The following is a 14,302-nucleotide window of genomic DNA, read 5'->3' as shown; positions in this document are numbered from 1 at the left end:
TTGACTTTGCTTGTCTGAAGGTCACAAAAGGGATGTTGATCCCATGATGCCCAAGGTACTGCAACTGCCATAAGTATGAGTCCCTTGTCAAGCATCTGAATGTTGATCATGAGACCATGGAGATGCTGCAACGGTCGTTAAGTGTGCAAAACGATCATAAATCTTCTTTCTCCAGCGCTGTCGCAACTTCGGACGGTCACTAAACAAACTTTAGTAAGTCGAGGACTGCCTGTACTGTTTATTCTCTCAGAGTCTTTCCCGCACTTTGCAATCTTTTCAGAAAATGGGATAGCTTCCACTGTACTGGAATGCTAGGCCTTGCTCTCTAAGGAGATTAAAAACAAAACAAAACAAAAAAATGGCACACACATTTTTTAAAAATAAACTTTATTGATCTTTTATAACTTTAAAACAAACAAACAAAGGATGTAAATATCTTAACTTCAACAGATTGTAACATACATCTTATGCTACTATTTTGTGCATTATTTACAAATATATACAATTTATGTAAATGTAAATACTCAACTTATATGTTGCTTATCATTAATTTTTTCATCATACATTTATCTATCTTTGCTCAATCCAGTCGTACCATTTTCCCCAAATCTTATAATGCTCGGTCTCCTCTCTCTCTTGTAACAACAGAGTTAATTTATCCTGGCACACACATTTTTCAACCGTCTTTTGTATCTTAACATACAGCGAAGTCATCAGGGGTTAAGAGATAATAGCTGACCTCTGGCTTTGGTTTCACTTTGCAAAAAGAGAGGGGAAAGAAAACTTTTGGTAGAAATGTTGGAAACATTTTTCACTGGATAGTAATCATTATAAGCTGCCCTCTGCACTGACCTCGCTTTGTTAGAGCTGTGATAAAACAATGCTTGCTACATCTAGTGGTGCTTTGAACTCCTGGTGGAAATTTCAGTGCTACAGGAATGCAAGAAAACTGGATAAATTCCCTACTGGAGTCGATTGATGTTTCAAAAAGATGGTTAGGTGACTGACAGCATACGAAGAACAGCTATAGGAATTGGGTATTCTAGTTTAATGAAAAGAAGGGGTGACATGACACCAGTTAGTGGTGGAATTCAAAATATTTTACAACTGGTTCTGTGGGCGCGTACTTCAGGCACACGGATTGTTCTAAATTGGGCAATTTTAAGTATGAAAACTTACCGTCAGTGCTGGTGAGTAAAACAGTTGAGGCGCGACAATCCATGCCTATCAGCTGATCTACAAACAAAGGAACTATAGGACAGGAAAGGGTAGGGTGGGTGGGTGGAGCCAACTGCTAACTGGTGCTACCAGATCACTAGAACCAGTGCGAACCGGCAGCATATCAGTACTGACAGCAGTGTTCCTGTCAGAGTGTATTCATTAACTGGCAGAGGCATGGTTAACAAAGTCAACAAGTGAGTAAGCATGGCAACAGACCAGCCAATGGAAGCTGACAGCCTGGGTGTGGTTTGGCTCTGTGTGTTTTGCTGAGAATTGAAAGTGAAACTAACTTGTTTGCTTGCTGAAACTGAGTTCTGCTCTGAGCTGCTGCTTGCTGTTTGGGTTATGTTCCGTTGAAAGAATCTACAAATGATATTGTAAACTTTACTCATGTTGTTATGAATATAAAGAAGTTCTTGATCCTGCTAAATCAGTCATCTGTGTGTTTTCTGGACTTGAATTTCTGCTGCAAACTCTAACAGTTCCAATATCTAAGAGGCTTCCGCACAGAAGAGGAAGGTCAGCCAGTTCTCCAAAGCACTTGAAGGCATGTAGAAAGAAAAATCCCAGGTCCAGTTCCAAGCTGGGAATAAAATGGAGATAAAATGGAGACTGGAGGCTGATTGGAAAGAAAGAGTCTCTTTATTGATGAAGCAGAACCACCAACCACATGTGATTCTGGGATGGCTGACCTCATGGTTGAATGAATAGATGGATCTTTATAAGTTTCTGTGACTTTGAAGTCTGAACTGTTCTGGGGGGTTGTGCAATGAAGGGGCTTGTGTCTTTTGCTAAGTGGTAGGTTAATCCTATTATGTCCTGAAGGGTCATGTCCTGTTCTTAGAATTTGGGCGAAGGAGGATGTAAATTTTAATCCCATCCCTGGAGGCGAAGGTCTTTTATTTTGTCAATAGGCTGGCCCAATCTTTCTTAATGGGCACAAAATATCTGCTGGGATTCAGAGTCTGCTTTCTGCCTTTTAAAGCTCATTTTTCCATTTCTCCCTTTGGGGAAATATAATATTCTGCTTCTTTTAATATTCCCCAAAATATTTCATTTTTCGGGGGGACGGGGGGGGGGCTTTCCACAGACAAAACAAGAAACAATGGAGGGAAACTAATCAGGCAACCTAGCACTAAGGAGAAATTTTCTGACATGACAGTGAGAACAATTAACCAGTGGAACAACTTGCCTCCAGAAGTTGTGGTTGTTCCAACACTGGAAGTTTTTAGGAAGAGATTAGACAACCATTTGTCTGAAGTGGTGTAGGGTTTCCTGCCTAAGCAGGGGGTTGGACTAGAAGACCTCCAAGGTCCCTTCCAACTCTGTTATCCTGTTAAGAGAGGAGTCTGGGTACAACTCATATTATTAATTGCTTGAATAGTTTAGTCTTCACTGTTGCACACCTGACAATCAAATCAAAGCAGTTGGTAGCTATATTTTAAAAATTCTAGAATTATGAAGTAAGAACAACCCATTCAAAAGGCTAATATTGGTGATGAAAAGACTAAGTTAAAAAACAACAGGTGAGCCTTAAAACATGTTACATTCATTCTTCCCAAACTTAAAATAATAAAAATATTTTACAAAAATCTTTTTCAAGAAAAGAGATTATAAATGCCATGTTCCGAAAGAGGAAAATTTGTAATTTGTCTGCAGAGACACTTTGTGCTCATGCATATTAATTAAACAAAATCACACAATAATCAACAGTGTTTCTCATCCTTGGACCCTTTAAGACATGTGGGCTTCAACTCCCAGAATTCCCCAGCCAGCCTTGCTTTTAAGACCTGTGAACCTGCTGACTAGGGAATTCTGGGAGTTGAAGTCCACACATCTTAAACCTGCCCAGACTGAAAAAAACACGGCTCTAAAATGTATTTCTTTCACTTTCAGTTTTGACATCAAGCAATTTAATGCCACTGGGTTATATCCTGGATCTTTTTTTAAAATTAAAACATTGATACCATATTAAGAAATATCCAAAGAAGTAAAGTTTATAAGCGCCAAAGAAGGATAGGTAAGGAAAGCCTATAACTAAAGAGTGAAAAATCTTTTTTCTTTGAAAATGATGTTCGATGACACTGAAAGAAAAGGACACTTCACTGACATCCAGTAAAATCTCAGTGATAAAAAGAAACACAGGAAGCTAATTGGATTTCTAAAGAGTGTAAGATACTGCCGATGAATTAGATTAAAGCCTACCTATCCAGCTACTTGTCTTCCATAGTGGCCAACGTATCTCCAGGATGCTCATGGTAGATTAGTTTATGCCTTCCATATCAAGAAGCCTTCAGAGGAGTTGTGGCTGATAGAATAGATTGATCACTGTCAATAAGGAAGGAAATTCTAGAAGTGGATTGAGACGATTATAATGACCTTTGATAAGGCTGAGTGAATGTCAGTTTTGGATTATAATAATGGGATAGAGGAATATATCCGTTATTGGTTTCTCTCAGCGTCTCATTTGGTAAATATGCCATGATTGATGAATCAGGCCACCAAGGAAGACTGCAATAGCACTCAGACTTATATACGGCTTCTCTCTAAGCTGTATATAAACCCTTTCTAAGGAGTTTACAGAGTCAGACTATTGCCCCCAACAATCTGGCTCCTTATTTTACCCACCTTGGAAGGATGGAAAGCTGAGTCAATCTTGAGCCTGTTGAGAATGGAACTACCAAACTGCTGGCAGTCGGCAGTCAGCCAGCAGAATTAGCCTGCAATACTGCCTTCTAACCACTGTGCCATGAAAGCTCTTAGAAAGCAATCACTTCTGTTGGCTTATAAATTAGTCCTTGCTTAACAATCATGTGCTTAACAATGGTTCAAAGTTACAGCAGCCTTGGAAAGAGTGCTTAATGGCCTGCAAGGCACTTCCACCTGTCACAAAATGTCATAATATTCTGTAGGGGCAGTCATGGGATTGCAAACTGGTCAGACTGGGCCCTTGGCAATTGATTTGTAAAGCATGACATGATTCCCATGCGCCCAGATTGCAATCATATGACTGTGCAACGTTTTGTGACAGTTGGAAGTGCTTTACCAACCGTAAAGCACCTTTCCAAGGCTGCTGTAACTTTGAGCAATTGTTATGCAAAAAGTCATTGAAAGAAGTTAGCGTCACCTTGGAAAGTTTTATTTTGTTTCAAGATGCTGTCCCTTTTTCTTTCTTTCTTTTCACTCCTCAATTAGCAGAACCTACTATTTGTCTGGAGTTTTTATACTTGTGTAATTAATAGCTCTCAAGGGTCTTTTTTAAGGTGAAGCTTTAAGGTGAAGTATTTGAAACTACTTTGCTAAAATGATTACAGTTCTAATCCCTTTGTCATTGTTTTAAATATATGTATTCTGAAACAAAGGAGGCTGTGGCCTTGGTTTTCTCTCAGCCATGACAACCTCTTACGGAAAAGCACTTTTGAAATTTCATGAATATCTAAGCATTATTAAATGCCAAACAATTGCAAGATGGGCAAATCCATGCTTGGGCAGCCTTTCACATTCTGGTTACTGAGCAGAAGCCTTAAATAATTTCATTTGGCAAAGGATTTCCATCCCCATCAAGGCAACCATTTCTAAAAAATGGATTGAATAAATTCACAGAGGGGAGTAGCATGAAAAGTTACGTTCCTTGAAATGACCTGTTATTTGTAGATGTAGATTTGTAGAGGGAGAATATTTATAATTTATAAAGTAATTTTACAATTATCATTTATTTATATTACAGGCAGTCCTTGACTATCTATCTATCTATCTATCTATCTATCTATCTATCTATCTATCTATCTATCTATCTATCTATCTATCTATCTATCTATCTATCTATCATCATCTATCATCTATCTATCTATCTATCTATCTATCTATCTATCTATCTATCTATCTATACCTACCTATCTATCTTGCCTATCTATCTAGCTATCTAGCTAGCTATCTGTCTATCTATCTATCTATACCTACCCATCTCTCATCTATCTATCTATCTATCTATCTATCTATCTATCTATCTATCTATCTATCTATCTATCTATCTATCTATCTATCTATCTATCTATCTATCTATCTATCTATCTATCTATCTATCTATCTATCTATCTATCTATCTATCTATCTATCTATCTATCTATCTATCTATCTATCTATCTATCTATCTATCTATCTGTCTATCTAGCTATCTATACCTACTCTCTCTCTCTCTATCTGTCTGTCCATCTATCTCTATCTATCTATCTATCTATCTATCTATCTATCTATCTATCTATCTATCTATCTATCTATCTATCTATCTATCTATCTATCTATCTATCTATCTATCTATCTATCAATCTATCTATCTATCTAAAATGAGCTGTGCTAACTGATTCTTAAAAATGTTCCTCCTTTCTCCTCTAGGCTGTATGTTGATGGTCCCTTTGGGAGCCCTTTTGAAGAATCTTTCAATTATGAAGTCAGCCTGTGCATAGCTGGGGGCATCGGAGTAACTCCATTTGCAGCTATCTTCAATACCCTGCTGTATGTAAGCTTCATTGCATTAATGTTGCCCCATGTCACCCCAAGATTGACCTAGAGTCTTCTACCAAATACCTCATTTGTAATAATGAGATTCCTCCTGGAATATTAAAAAAAAAACATGATTTTTCTTCAGCAACATTTACAGATCTGGAATCTTAAATCTGTGCAGAGATATGAAGTCTTGGTGCATGGAAGATCCAGTTGGCGTGACCCCGTCAAGCAGGGGCATTTGCAATAAACTCCAGCTGTCTCCTCTGAATAACTTGAAAACTTGAGTTTCCACTCTGGGAGAATAAAAAGAAAGGAAGGAAAGAGCTGAGCATGTGTGAAAATTGTTCACCAAACAATTTTATCTTGCAATTTCCTTGGCAGTAAACACTATTGCCAGCAGTTTCCCCTACCATACTAGTCAGCATACTAATATATGGATGGAAATAAATAGATAGGTAGCAAAGTGGTTCTATTCAGGCTTTATCGGATTTGATTGATTTGCTGCAATCTTCAAGAGCAATTCTTGTAGTAAACCTAAAGTATTTATTTTTATTTATTAACTGCATTTCTGGTCAAAGTGGTGTGGTGGCCTAGAGGTGGAGCTCTCATCTCACAGTCAGGAGGCTGTGAGTTCAATCCTAAGTAGAGGCAAATATTTCTCTCTCTGGGCACACTGAGAATATGTCTGCTGAACAAAACTCCACATTGGCAACAGGAAGGGCATCCGGCCATTAAAAACTCTGCTAGCTCTATTCAGTTGCCCAGACTCCACCCCATAAGGGATTATGGGGTCCTTAAATGAAGATGGTGAATTGCATTTCTAGGTCAGTGTAAAGTCCAAAAAGATCTGGGCAGTGAACGATAAAAATTAAAGCTAGCGCAATAAATGTAAGAAAAAGATGCAAACGTTGTAACACCCACCCACCCCAGATAGCTCAAGCTGAAGGCACCACTTCAGAGATGGGAGCAAGGTAGGAGCTGCATCTACCTCTAGAAGAGGTAATTCCTAAGTAGAATTAGGAATTCTACTAAGTACTTAGGTACTCTAAGCACTACTATAGGAACTTAGGAATTGTACTAAGTATTCTACTTCTGAAAGTAGAATAGAATAAGAAAGGAATAGAATAGAATAGAATGGAATAGAAAGGAATAGAATAGAATAGAATAGAATAGAATAGAATAGAATAGAATAGAATAGAATAAGAGAGGAATAGAATAGAATAGAATAGAATAGAATAGAATAGAATAGAATAGAATAGAATAGAATAGAATAGAATAGAATAGAACCGAACAGAATAGAATAGAATAGAACAAGATAGGGAATAGAACAGAACAGAACAGAATAGAATAGAATAGAATAGAATAGAATAGAATAGAATAGAATAGAATAGAATAGAATAAATCTTGAAGGTCTTCTAGTCCAGAAGATCTCATGGAACGTAAGCATATTCCTTATAGGTGCTGGGTAACAGATTCAGTTCTGTCTACCCTTGCCTGGTGTTGCACTGTGTAGAACTGTAAAAGTAAGAACCAAAAATTTGAATTGGCCCCAGAACTTAGTGGCAATAACGCAGCAACTTTAAAATAGGCGTCCTTCTAGGCTAGCGTTGTTGTCTCACTGGCCATCTCATTGTTGCCTGGGGTACCAGCTGCATCTTCTCAGCACCATGTCTCCAAAGGGATTTTAAGGCACCTTGGTGGCCCAGTAGTTAGAACTACTTGCAGGTATTTGCAGGTTAACTCTGCCCACAACCTCAAGTTCGACCTTGATGGGGATCAAGGTTGACTCAGCCTTCCATCCATCTGAGGTTGGTCAAATTAAGACCCAGATTGTTGGGGGCAACGTGCTATTGTAAACTACCCTGTAAAGTACTGCGGAGTGGTATATAAGTCTAAATGCTATTGCTATTAAACTGCTGCTTGATTTTGAACTAGTGATTTCTTATTGCTACTCTCCCCCTCCCCCAAAAAAAAAACGTGGTGCATGTGCGAAGGGATGACTGGAACCACTACAAACTGAGGAGGCTTTACTTCATTTGGGTGTGCAGAGACATCTTGTCCTTCCATTGGTTTGCGGATCTACTCTGCAAAGTGCATAGCAAGGTAAGGAGTAAGTGAATCAGAATAGAGCTGGAAGGGACCTTGGAGGTCTTCTAGTCCAACCCCCTGCTGAAGCAGGAGACCTTGTACCATTTCAGAGAGGTGGTTGTCCAGTCTTCTCTTAATAACCTCCCGTGATGGAGCATTCACAACTTCTGGAGGCAAGCTGTTCCACTGGTTAATTGTCCTCTCTGCTAGGAAGTTTCTCCTTAGTTCTCGGTTGCTTCTCTCCTTGATTGGTTTCCATCCATTGCTTCTAGTCTTGCCTTCTGGTGCTTTTGAAAATAAGCTGAGCCCCTTTTCTTTATGGCAGCCTTTCAGATACTGGAATAATGCTATCACGTCAATCCTAGTCCTTTTTGTCTCTAGACTGGCCATACCCAGTAATAGTTCTTCATATGTTTTTGTCTCCAGGCCTTTAATCCTCTTAGCTGCTCTTCTCTGCACTTTTTCCAAAATCTCAACATCTTTTTTGTAATGTGACAACCAAAACAGGATGCAGTAATTCCAGATGTGGCCTTCCTAAGGTTTCATAAAGCGGTACTAATACTTCACCTGATTTTGATTCTATGCCTATGTTCATGGAACCAAGGGTTGTAGTAGCTTTTTTGACTGCTGGCTCATATTCAAGTAATCATCCACTAGGACTCAGACACAAGGTCCCTCTCGCGGTTACTGTTTTTGAGTTCCCCATAATACCATGAAAAATAATTGACGATTGTCTTAGAATTGGCGGTCAGATATTAGGGATGGTCTATGTTCAGTTCGCCATCTTTTTGAATTGCCACACTTCCTTTGCACAATACTCTGAGCCAAGTAGGCTGTGTATCCATAGTGTACTCTGCCTCCCCCACCCCAATCCAAATCTAACTAAAGTCAAGCCCTAACTACACCTAGCATTTAGTGTGATGCAGTCCTTAGGATTGTAATTATCCTGTTTAAAAACGCAAAGGGATCTCAGTTGGACAAACCAACATCATATCTTGGGACTCTTGAAAGCTAACTTCTGACCTGTTCTGGATGGGCTCTGTTAGATCAGAGGCTGAGACAGATTTTGTTTCAGGAATGTGTTCCCAGTTCTGTTGTGTTGCTATGTTCTTTTAGCTATGGTTCCTGGTTCAATCCCTCTAGTATTGTTTCGGACATTTGATTCTTGGCTCCTTTCGAACAGCTGCCAATGGCTCAACTTTGGAAGAGAATTGGAGTGAATGGAGAAGATCCATATCTCCTCCTTCCCACAGTCGGATCACAATGGAAGAGCCAAATTCCTTGGCTAAGGAAAAAAAAAACAGAGTTGAAATTTGAAATGCACACGCTTGCTGTCAAGGTACGACAGCAAAACACAATAGAGTGGTCATCTAACTCTTTCTTGAGAGTGAGGTTAATGATAGAAATAGCTTTGTTTCCACAAATTTAGGAAATATGCTGATTCACTTGTGATTTTTCTTCTTCTTTTTCTACTATGCACTAGCTCTGGCAAGAAAACCGACCAGATTTTATCAATATTCAGCTGTACCTGAGTCAAACAGACGGGATACAGGTATGTCGCAAAATACAGTTTGCAGTTGAAGCAGTGCTTCAAATAGTTGAAAACCTATGTCTGATTAAGATTCGGAGTTTGCCTCGAGCACCATGAATCATCCACTGATGCTGGGAGCTTGAGAAATAGAATTGAATCCACGAGTATTCTGCTGCTTAGGCTCATTGGTGACCTAATGGAATGATGGAAAATATGGAGGTGCCACGGTATCTTAGTCCAGGGTTGGTAGCCCGTGGTTGCAAATGGGGCACTTCGGCAGCAAAATGTTTTTCAGGAAAGAAAAACTTGTCTTTCGCTTTTCTTTTAAACCAAGTATGGTTTTAAGGAGCCTTGGTGGCGCAGTGGTTAGAGTGCAGTACTGCAAGCTAATCCTACTGCAATTTGGCAGATCGAATCCTACCAGGCTCAAGGTTGACTTAGCCTTCCATCCTTCCGAAGTGGGTAAAATGAGGAGCCATATTGTTGGGAGCAATAGATTGACTCTGTAAACCGCTTTGAGAGGGCTGTAAAGCCCTATAAAGTGGTGTATAAGTCTAAGTGCTATTGCTATTATTACACCTAAAAGAATCAGTTTGGTCTAGAGCAGAGGTGTCGAGCTTGCTTTCATTGAGGGCCGCATCAGGGTTCTGTTTGACTTCGAGGGGAGGGGCATAGCTAGGAGGGGTGTGGCCAGCATGATGCCACTCATGATTGGGGCGCCTGTGGTAGCGCCTGCTCTCTGCCAATGAAGATGGGCTTTTGGCCCCTGTTTTCTGCCGCAACAGCCTCCTGCAGCCCTCTAACACTGAAAATGGAGCTCAGGATAGGGGGACGTGCATGGCCCTCTAAGCTTCATTTTCATTGGTAAAGCGCTGCAGGAGGCCGGTGTGACTAAAAATGAAGCCTGGGCAGCCGCATGCAGCCCTCCTGAGCTCCGTTGTCACTGGCAGAGGCACTGTGGGCCAAACCTTTGCTGTTTCCATGGTGGCCCTGAAGGCCAGATCTAAGCACCTCATGGGCCAGATCTGGCCCGTGGGCCTTGAGTTCGATACCCCTGGTCTAGAGATTAGGGCGACAAGCTAGAAACCAGGAGTTCTAGTTCCCACCTTAGGCATGAAAGCTACCTGGGTGACTTTGAGCCAATCACCAGGAGACTGTGACTTCTAGTCCCACCTTATGAATGAAAGCCATCTAGGTCAGGGGTCTCCATCTTTGATAACCTTAAGACCTGTGGACTTCAACTCCCAGAATTCCTCAGGCAGCAAAACTGGCTGAGGAATTCTGGGAATTGAAGTCCACAAATCTTAAAAGTGGCCAAGGTTGGAGACCCCTGATCTAGGTGACAATGTCAGGCTTAACGTCAGGAAGTTTGCTTTCCTGTTGCAAACTAGGGATCAATACCTTGTAGATCTGGAAAAAGTAGACCCTGCACTTGTAGGAAAATGCTAGGAAGGAAAAAAAATGCTTTTATTATATCTTTGGCATTCTACGTTAGATTCTGGCCATCCTTATCCTTACTGTCAGAGTAAGCTTAAAAAAAGCAGAAATAAGTAGACAGCCAGTGTGACAAGAGCCCATCAAGTGGTGTGGAGAACTGCCGTTCAGAGCGGGATTTTCCAAAATGTCTTCCACAGAATCCAAGAGTCCTCAGAGAAATTAAACTGCCCATTTTCTATTACTTGAACTTTGCTTGTTGAAAACAGGTTTTGGAATATTTAAAAAAAAATAAAATAGAAACAGATTCTGTAGCCTGAAAAAACTTTGAAACCTCCTGTTCCAGAGTATCTTGTCAATACTTGGAAGCATTGGCACAGAGAACAGCACTAACCATTGAAGAATTGGGTGACTCTTCATTCAGAACAGTCTGTAGAGATTCTCAGTCATCCAGGTCATGGTTGTCTCAAAGGTGCTTTTTCAGGAGGCAGCTGAAGCTTCTTGGATGAGAAGCAAAACGTCTTCAAATTAAAAACAAGAAAGTCCAGTTTCCTCCTTGAAAAAGCACCTTTGGGATTACCACGATCTAAATGACTGAGAATCTCCACAGAATTTTAGCTATACAATTTGGGATGAATACGCTTTGAATGGTGTGGGTGTAGGAATGGATTTCCAGAGGAAAAATTGCAGACTACAGGAACCATTTGCACCACTCAGGTGACCCCGAGGACACAGCTAAACCTCCAAGTGCCTCAACGAGCCTCTAAAAGGATGCAAATGACCAGCTAACTGCAAGGAATATAAATTCCCCACTATCCTGTCAGAGCTGAAGAAGCTTCTTGGATGAGAAGCGAAACGTCTTCAAAGAAAAAAACAAGAAAGTCCAGTTGCCTCCTGAAAAAGCCCCTTTGGGACATTTATTAGATCAGTGTTTTTCAAACTTGGCAGCTTTAAGATTTGTGGTCTTCAACTCATAGGATTCTCTAGCTGTTGTGCTATCTGGAGAATTCCGATTGTTGAAGGCCATAGATATTAAAGTTGCCAAGTTTTATGAAACACTGATGTAGATGGCACAATTCCTAGTTGTCCAGACCAGGGGTATGCAACTCCGGTCTGTGGCTCAGTACCAGCCTGTGGCCCATTGGGAACCGAGACGCGCAAGTGGCAGGTGAGTGCATTTCTGCAAGAGGCACATTTGTGCATGAAACCCTCCCCTCACCACTGATCTGCAGAGCTGAAAAGGTTGGGATTGCTGGTCTAGACACTCAGGGCACCGGAGTCTCAAGAGATGCTTAAGGAAGCAGGAGAATTTCCATATAATCAGATACACGCACTCATGCACAAACACATATTAACAGATGAATTGAACTGAGCACCAGTATTTTGGGTTGTCCGGATGATGTTCAGGACACGTTCTTAGGCTGACATGCAAAATGGAGGCTGATTGATCAGCAGCAATCTGCAAAGGGCACCAAGGGGAATATTTTGGGCTTTTTTTTTTTTTTTTGCAGAAAATAATTGGCGAGAAATACCAAGTGCTGAACCGCCGGCTTTTCATTGGACGTCCACGATGGAAACTCCTATTTAATGAAATAGCCAAGTATAACAGACAGTAAGTGAGATTCCCAACTTGGTTTATGCAGCAGCTTGAGGAATGGAAAGGAGGGGGGGGCTTTAATAAACTGCATTTGTATGGAAATGAGTCTGGGTTTAAATACATTCATTTAATGCCAAAGCACCTGATGCTTGCTGTTATCTAATATGTTGTATCTTGAGAAATGGAGTTTTAGCAAAGAACTGTCAGTTTCCACAATCAAAGTGCTTCATCTTCCCAGTTAACCAGCTGGTGCGGGGGTGGGGGAGAAAAAGAAACGCTTCTCCTTCAACATCCATCAAAGATTTTGCTGTTGTGGCCTGTCAGTGACCAGCAGTGCGGCGGAAGACTTTTACAGTGAGGAGGTTGGGGAACAGGAACATGGGCCAGTCCTGGAATCTGGGGAAGGCTCTGACGAAGGTTCTGCGTCGGAGGCAGAGATGGGGCCAGGGCCGTCTGACAGTTATCAGCTGCCTTTGGAGTCAGAAATCAGTGGGGCAGAAGAACAGCTGGAGCCTGTGAGCGATGTGCGCATGCACAGAGCTGCCAGGAGAAGGGAACAGTTAAGGAACAATGGTCGACTCGGGACTAAAGGCCACTCCTATAGGGAATAAATAGGAGCAAAAGATTTTTTTGCAGGAGACAATTAATTTGTTTTATTAGTGTGAAGATTCGTATATCTAAGTTCGTGACTTGCTTGGAAGCTATCGGCCTGGCAACTCTCCAAGCCTGATAAGCAGAGGTGGCATTCAGCAGGTTCTGACCAGTTCTGGAGAACCGGTGGCAGAAATTTTGAGTAGTTCGGAGAACCGGCAAATCCCACCTCTGACTGGAGATTTTGCAGTATCCTTCCCCTGCCACACCCACCAAGCCAGGCCCACAGAACCAGTAGTAAAAAAATTTGAATCCCACCACTGTCTGATAAGGTCTGTGGTTGTAAATCACCCTTGAAAGACTGTTTGTCGGGACTTTGCTTGATGTGAGTGATAGGAATTCACATTAGCCAACTAAAAAGGGTTTTTGTCAGGACAAGGAGTCTGTTTCGTGATTTTGGGAAGCCTGGGTCAGAACAGTTGCACTTTCTGCTATATTTCCATACCTTGGCCTTGTTTGCAGTCTGTGTTGCTTTGGCGCTGGCACCTGTCTCATCTGCTATTATCATGTCTTTGAGTTTGTTAGCTTAGGAAAATATCTGCAATCCACGGGGAAATTTTCCTGCACGGATCTCTTGAAGTGAATGGGAGCTGATTGTTGGTAGCCCTTTCCACCCACACATCCCCATTTAGGTGGGACTTGTGGGGGAAAGTAGCGGAGATGCTGGATATACAGTATTATCATTGGGAAAGGAAATGATTGTGGAGTCAGGTGGCCCTGACATTCTCTAATTGCGTCCCAGAAATGTACATGAGAACATAAAAATGGTCTTACTCAAACTTTCTAAAGTACACCCAATCTCTCTCTCAGTTTCTAACAGCAGCCAAGCATATATATTGCTTCTTGATCTTTTGCATAACAGAATACAGAATAACAGAATTGGGTGGGGTCTTGGAGGTTTTCTAGTCCAACCCACTTCTCAAGCAGGAAGCCCTATGCCATTTCAGACAAGCGGTTGTCCAAGCTCTTCTTAAAAACCTGCAGTGATGGAGCAGCCACAACTTCTGAAGGCAAACTATTCGACTGATTTAATTGTTTTGTTGTGAAAAGAGGGAGTCAAGCTATTCTCCAAAGAACCTGAAGGCAGGACAAGAAGCAATGGGTGGAAACTAATCAAGGAGAGAAGCAACCTAGAACTAAGGAGAAATTTCCTGACAATAGAACAATTAACCAGTGGAATAAATTGCCTCCAGAAGTTGTAAATGTTCTATTCTATCCTATCCTATCCTATCCTATCCTATCCTATCCTATCCTATCCTATCCTATCCTATCCTATC

The 14,302-nt window shown here is 41.0% G+C and overlaps 1 protein-coding gene across 1 annotated transcript in view; it reads left to right on the top strand.

Annotated features, from left to right (window-relative positions):
• Positions 1-14,302, top strand: part of NOX4 (NADPH oxidase 4) — a 106,388-nt gene that overhangs the window by 82,891 nt on the left and 9,195 nt on the right. The window contains exons 14-17 of the mRNA XM_026706773.2: positions 5,614-5,733; positions 7,719-7,827; positions 9,296-9,364; positions 12,289-12,389. Of these exons, the coding sequence (XP_026562558.1) occupies positions 5,614-5,733; positions 7,719-7,827; positions 9,296-9,364; positions 12,289-12,389 (399 nt within the window). The remainder of the gene's footprint in view (positions 1-5,613; positions 5,734-7,718; positions 7,828-9,295; positions 9,365-12,288; positions 12,390-14,302) is intronic.

Source organism: Pseudonaja textilis, chromosome 7 (assembly GCF_049901715.1).
Source record: "Pseudonaja textilis isolate UNSWEBS1 chromosome 7, rPseTex1.2, whole genome shotgun sequence".
Lineage (NCBI taxonomy): Eukaryota > Metazoa > Chordata > Lepidosauria > Squamata > Elapidae > Pseudonaja > Pseudonaja textilis.
The sequence above is the reverse complement of the archived record's forward strand: the minus strand, read 5'-3'. Positions and strand labels throughout refer to the sequence as shown.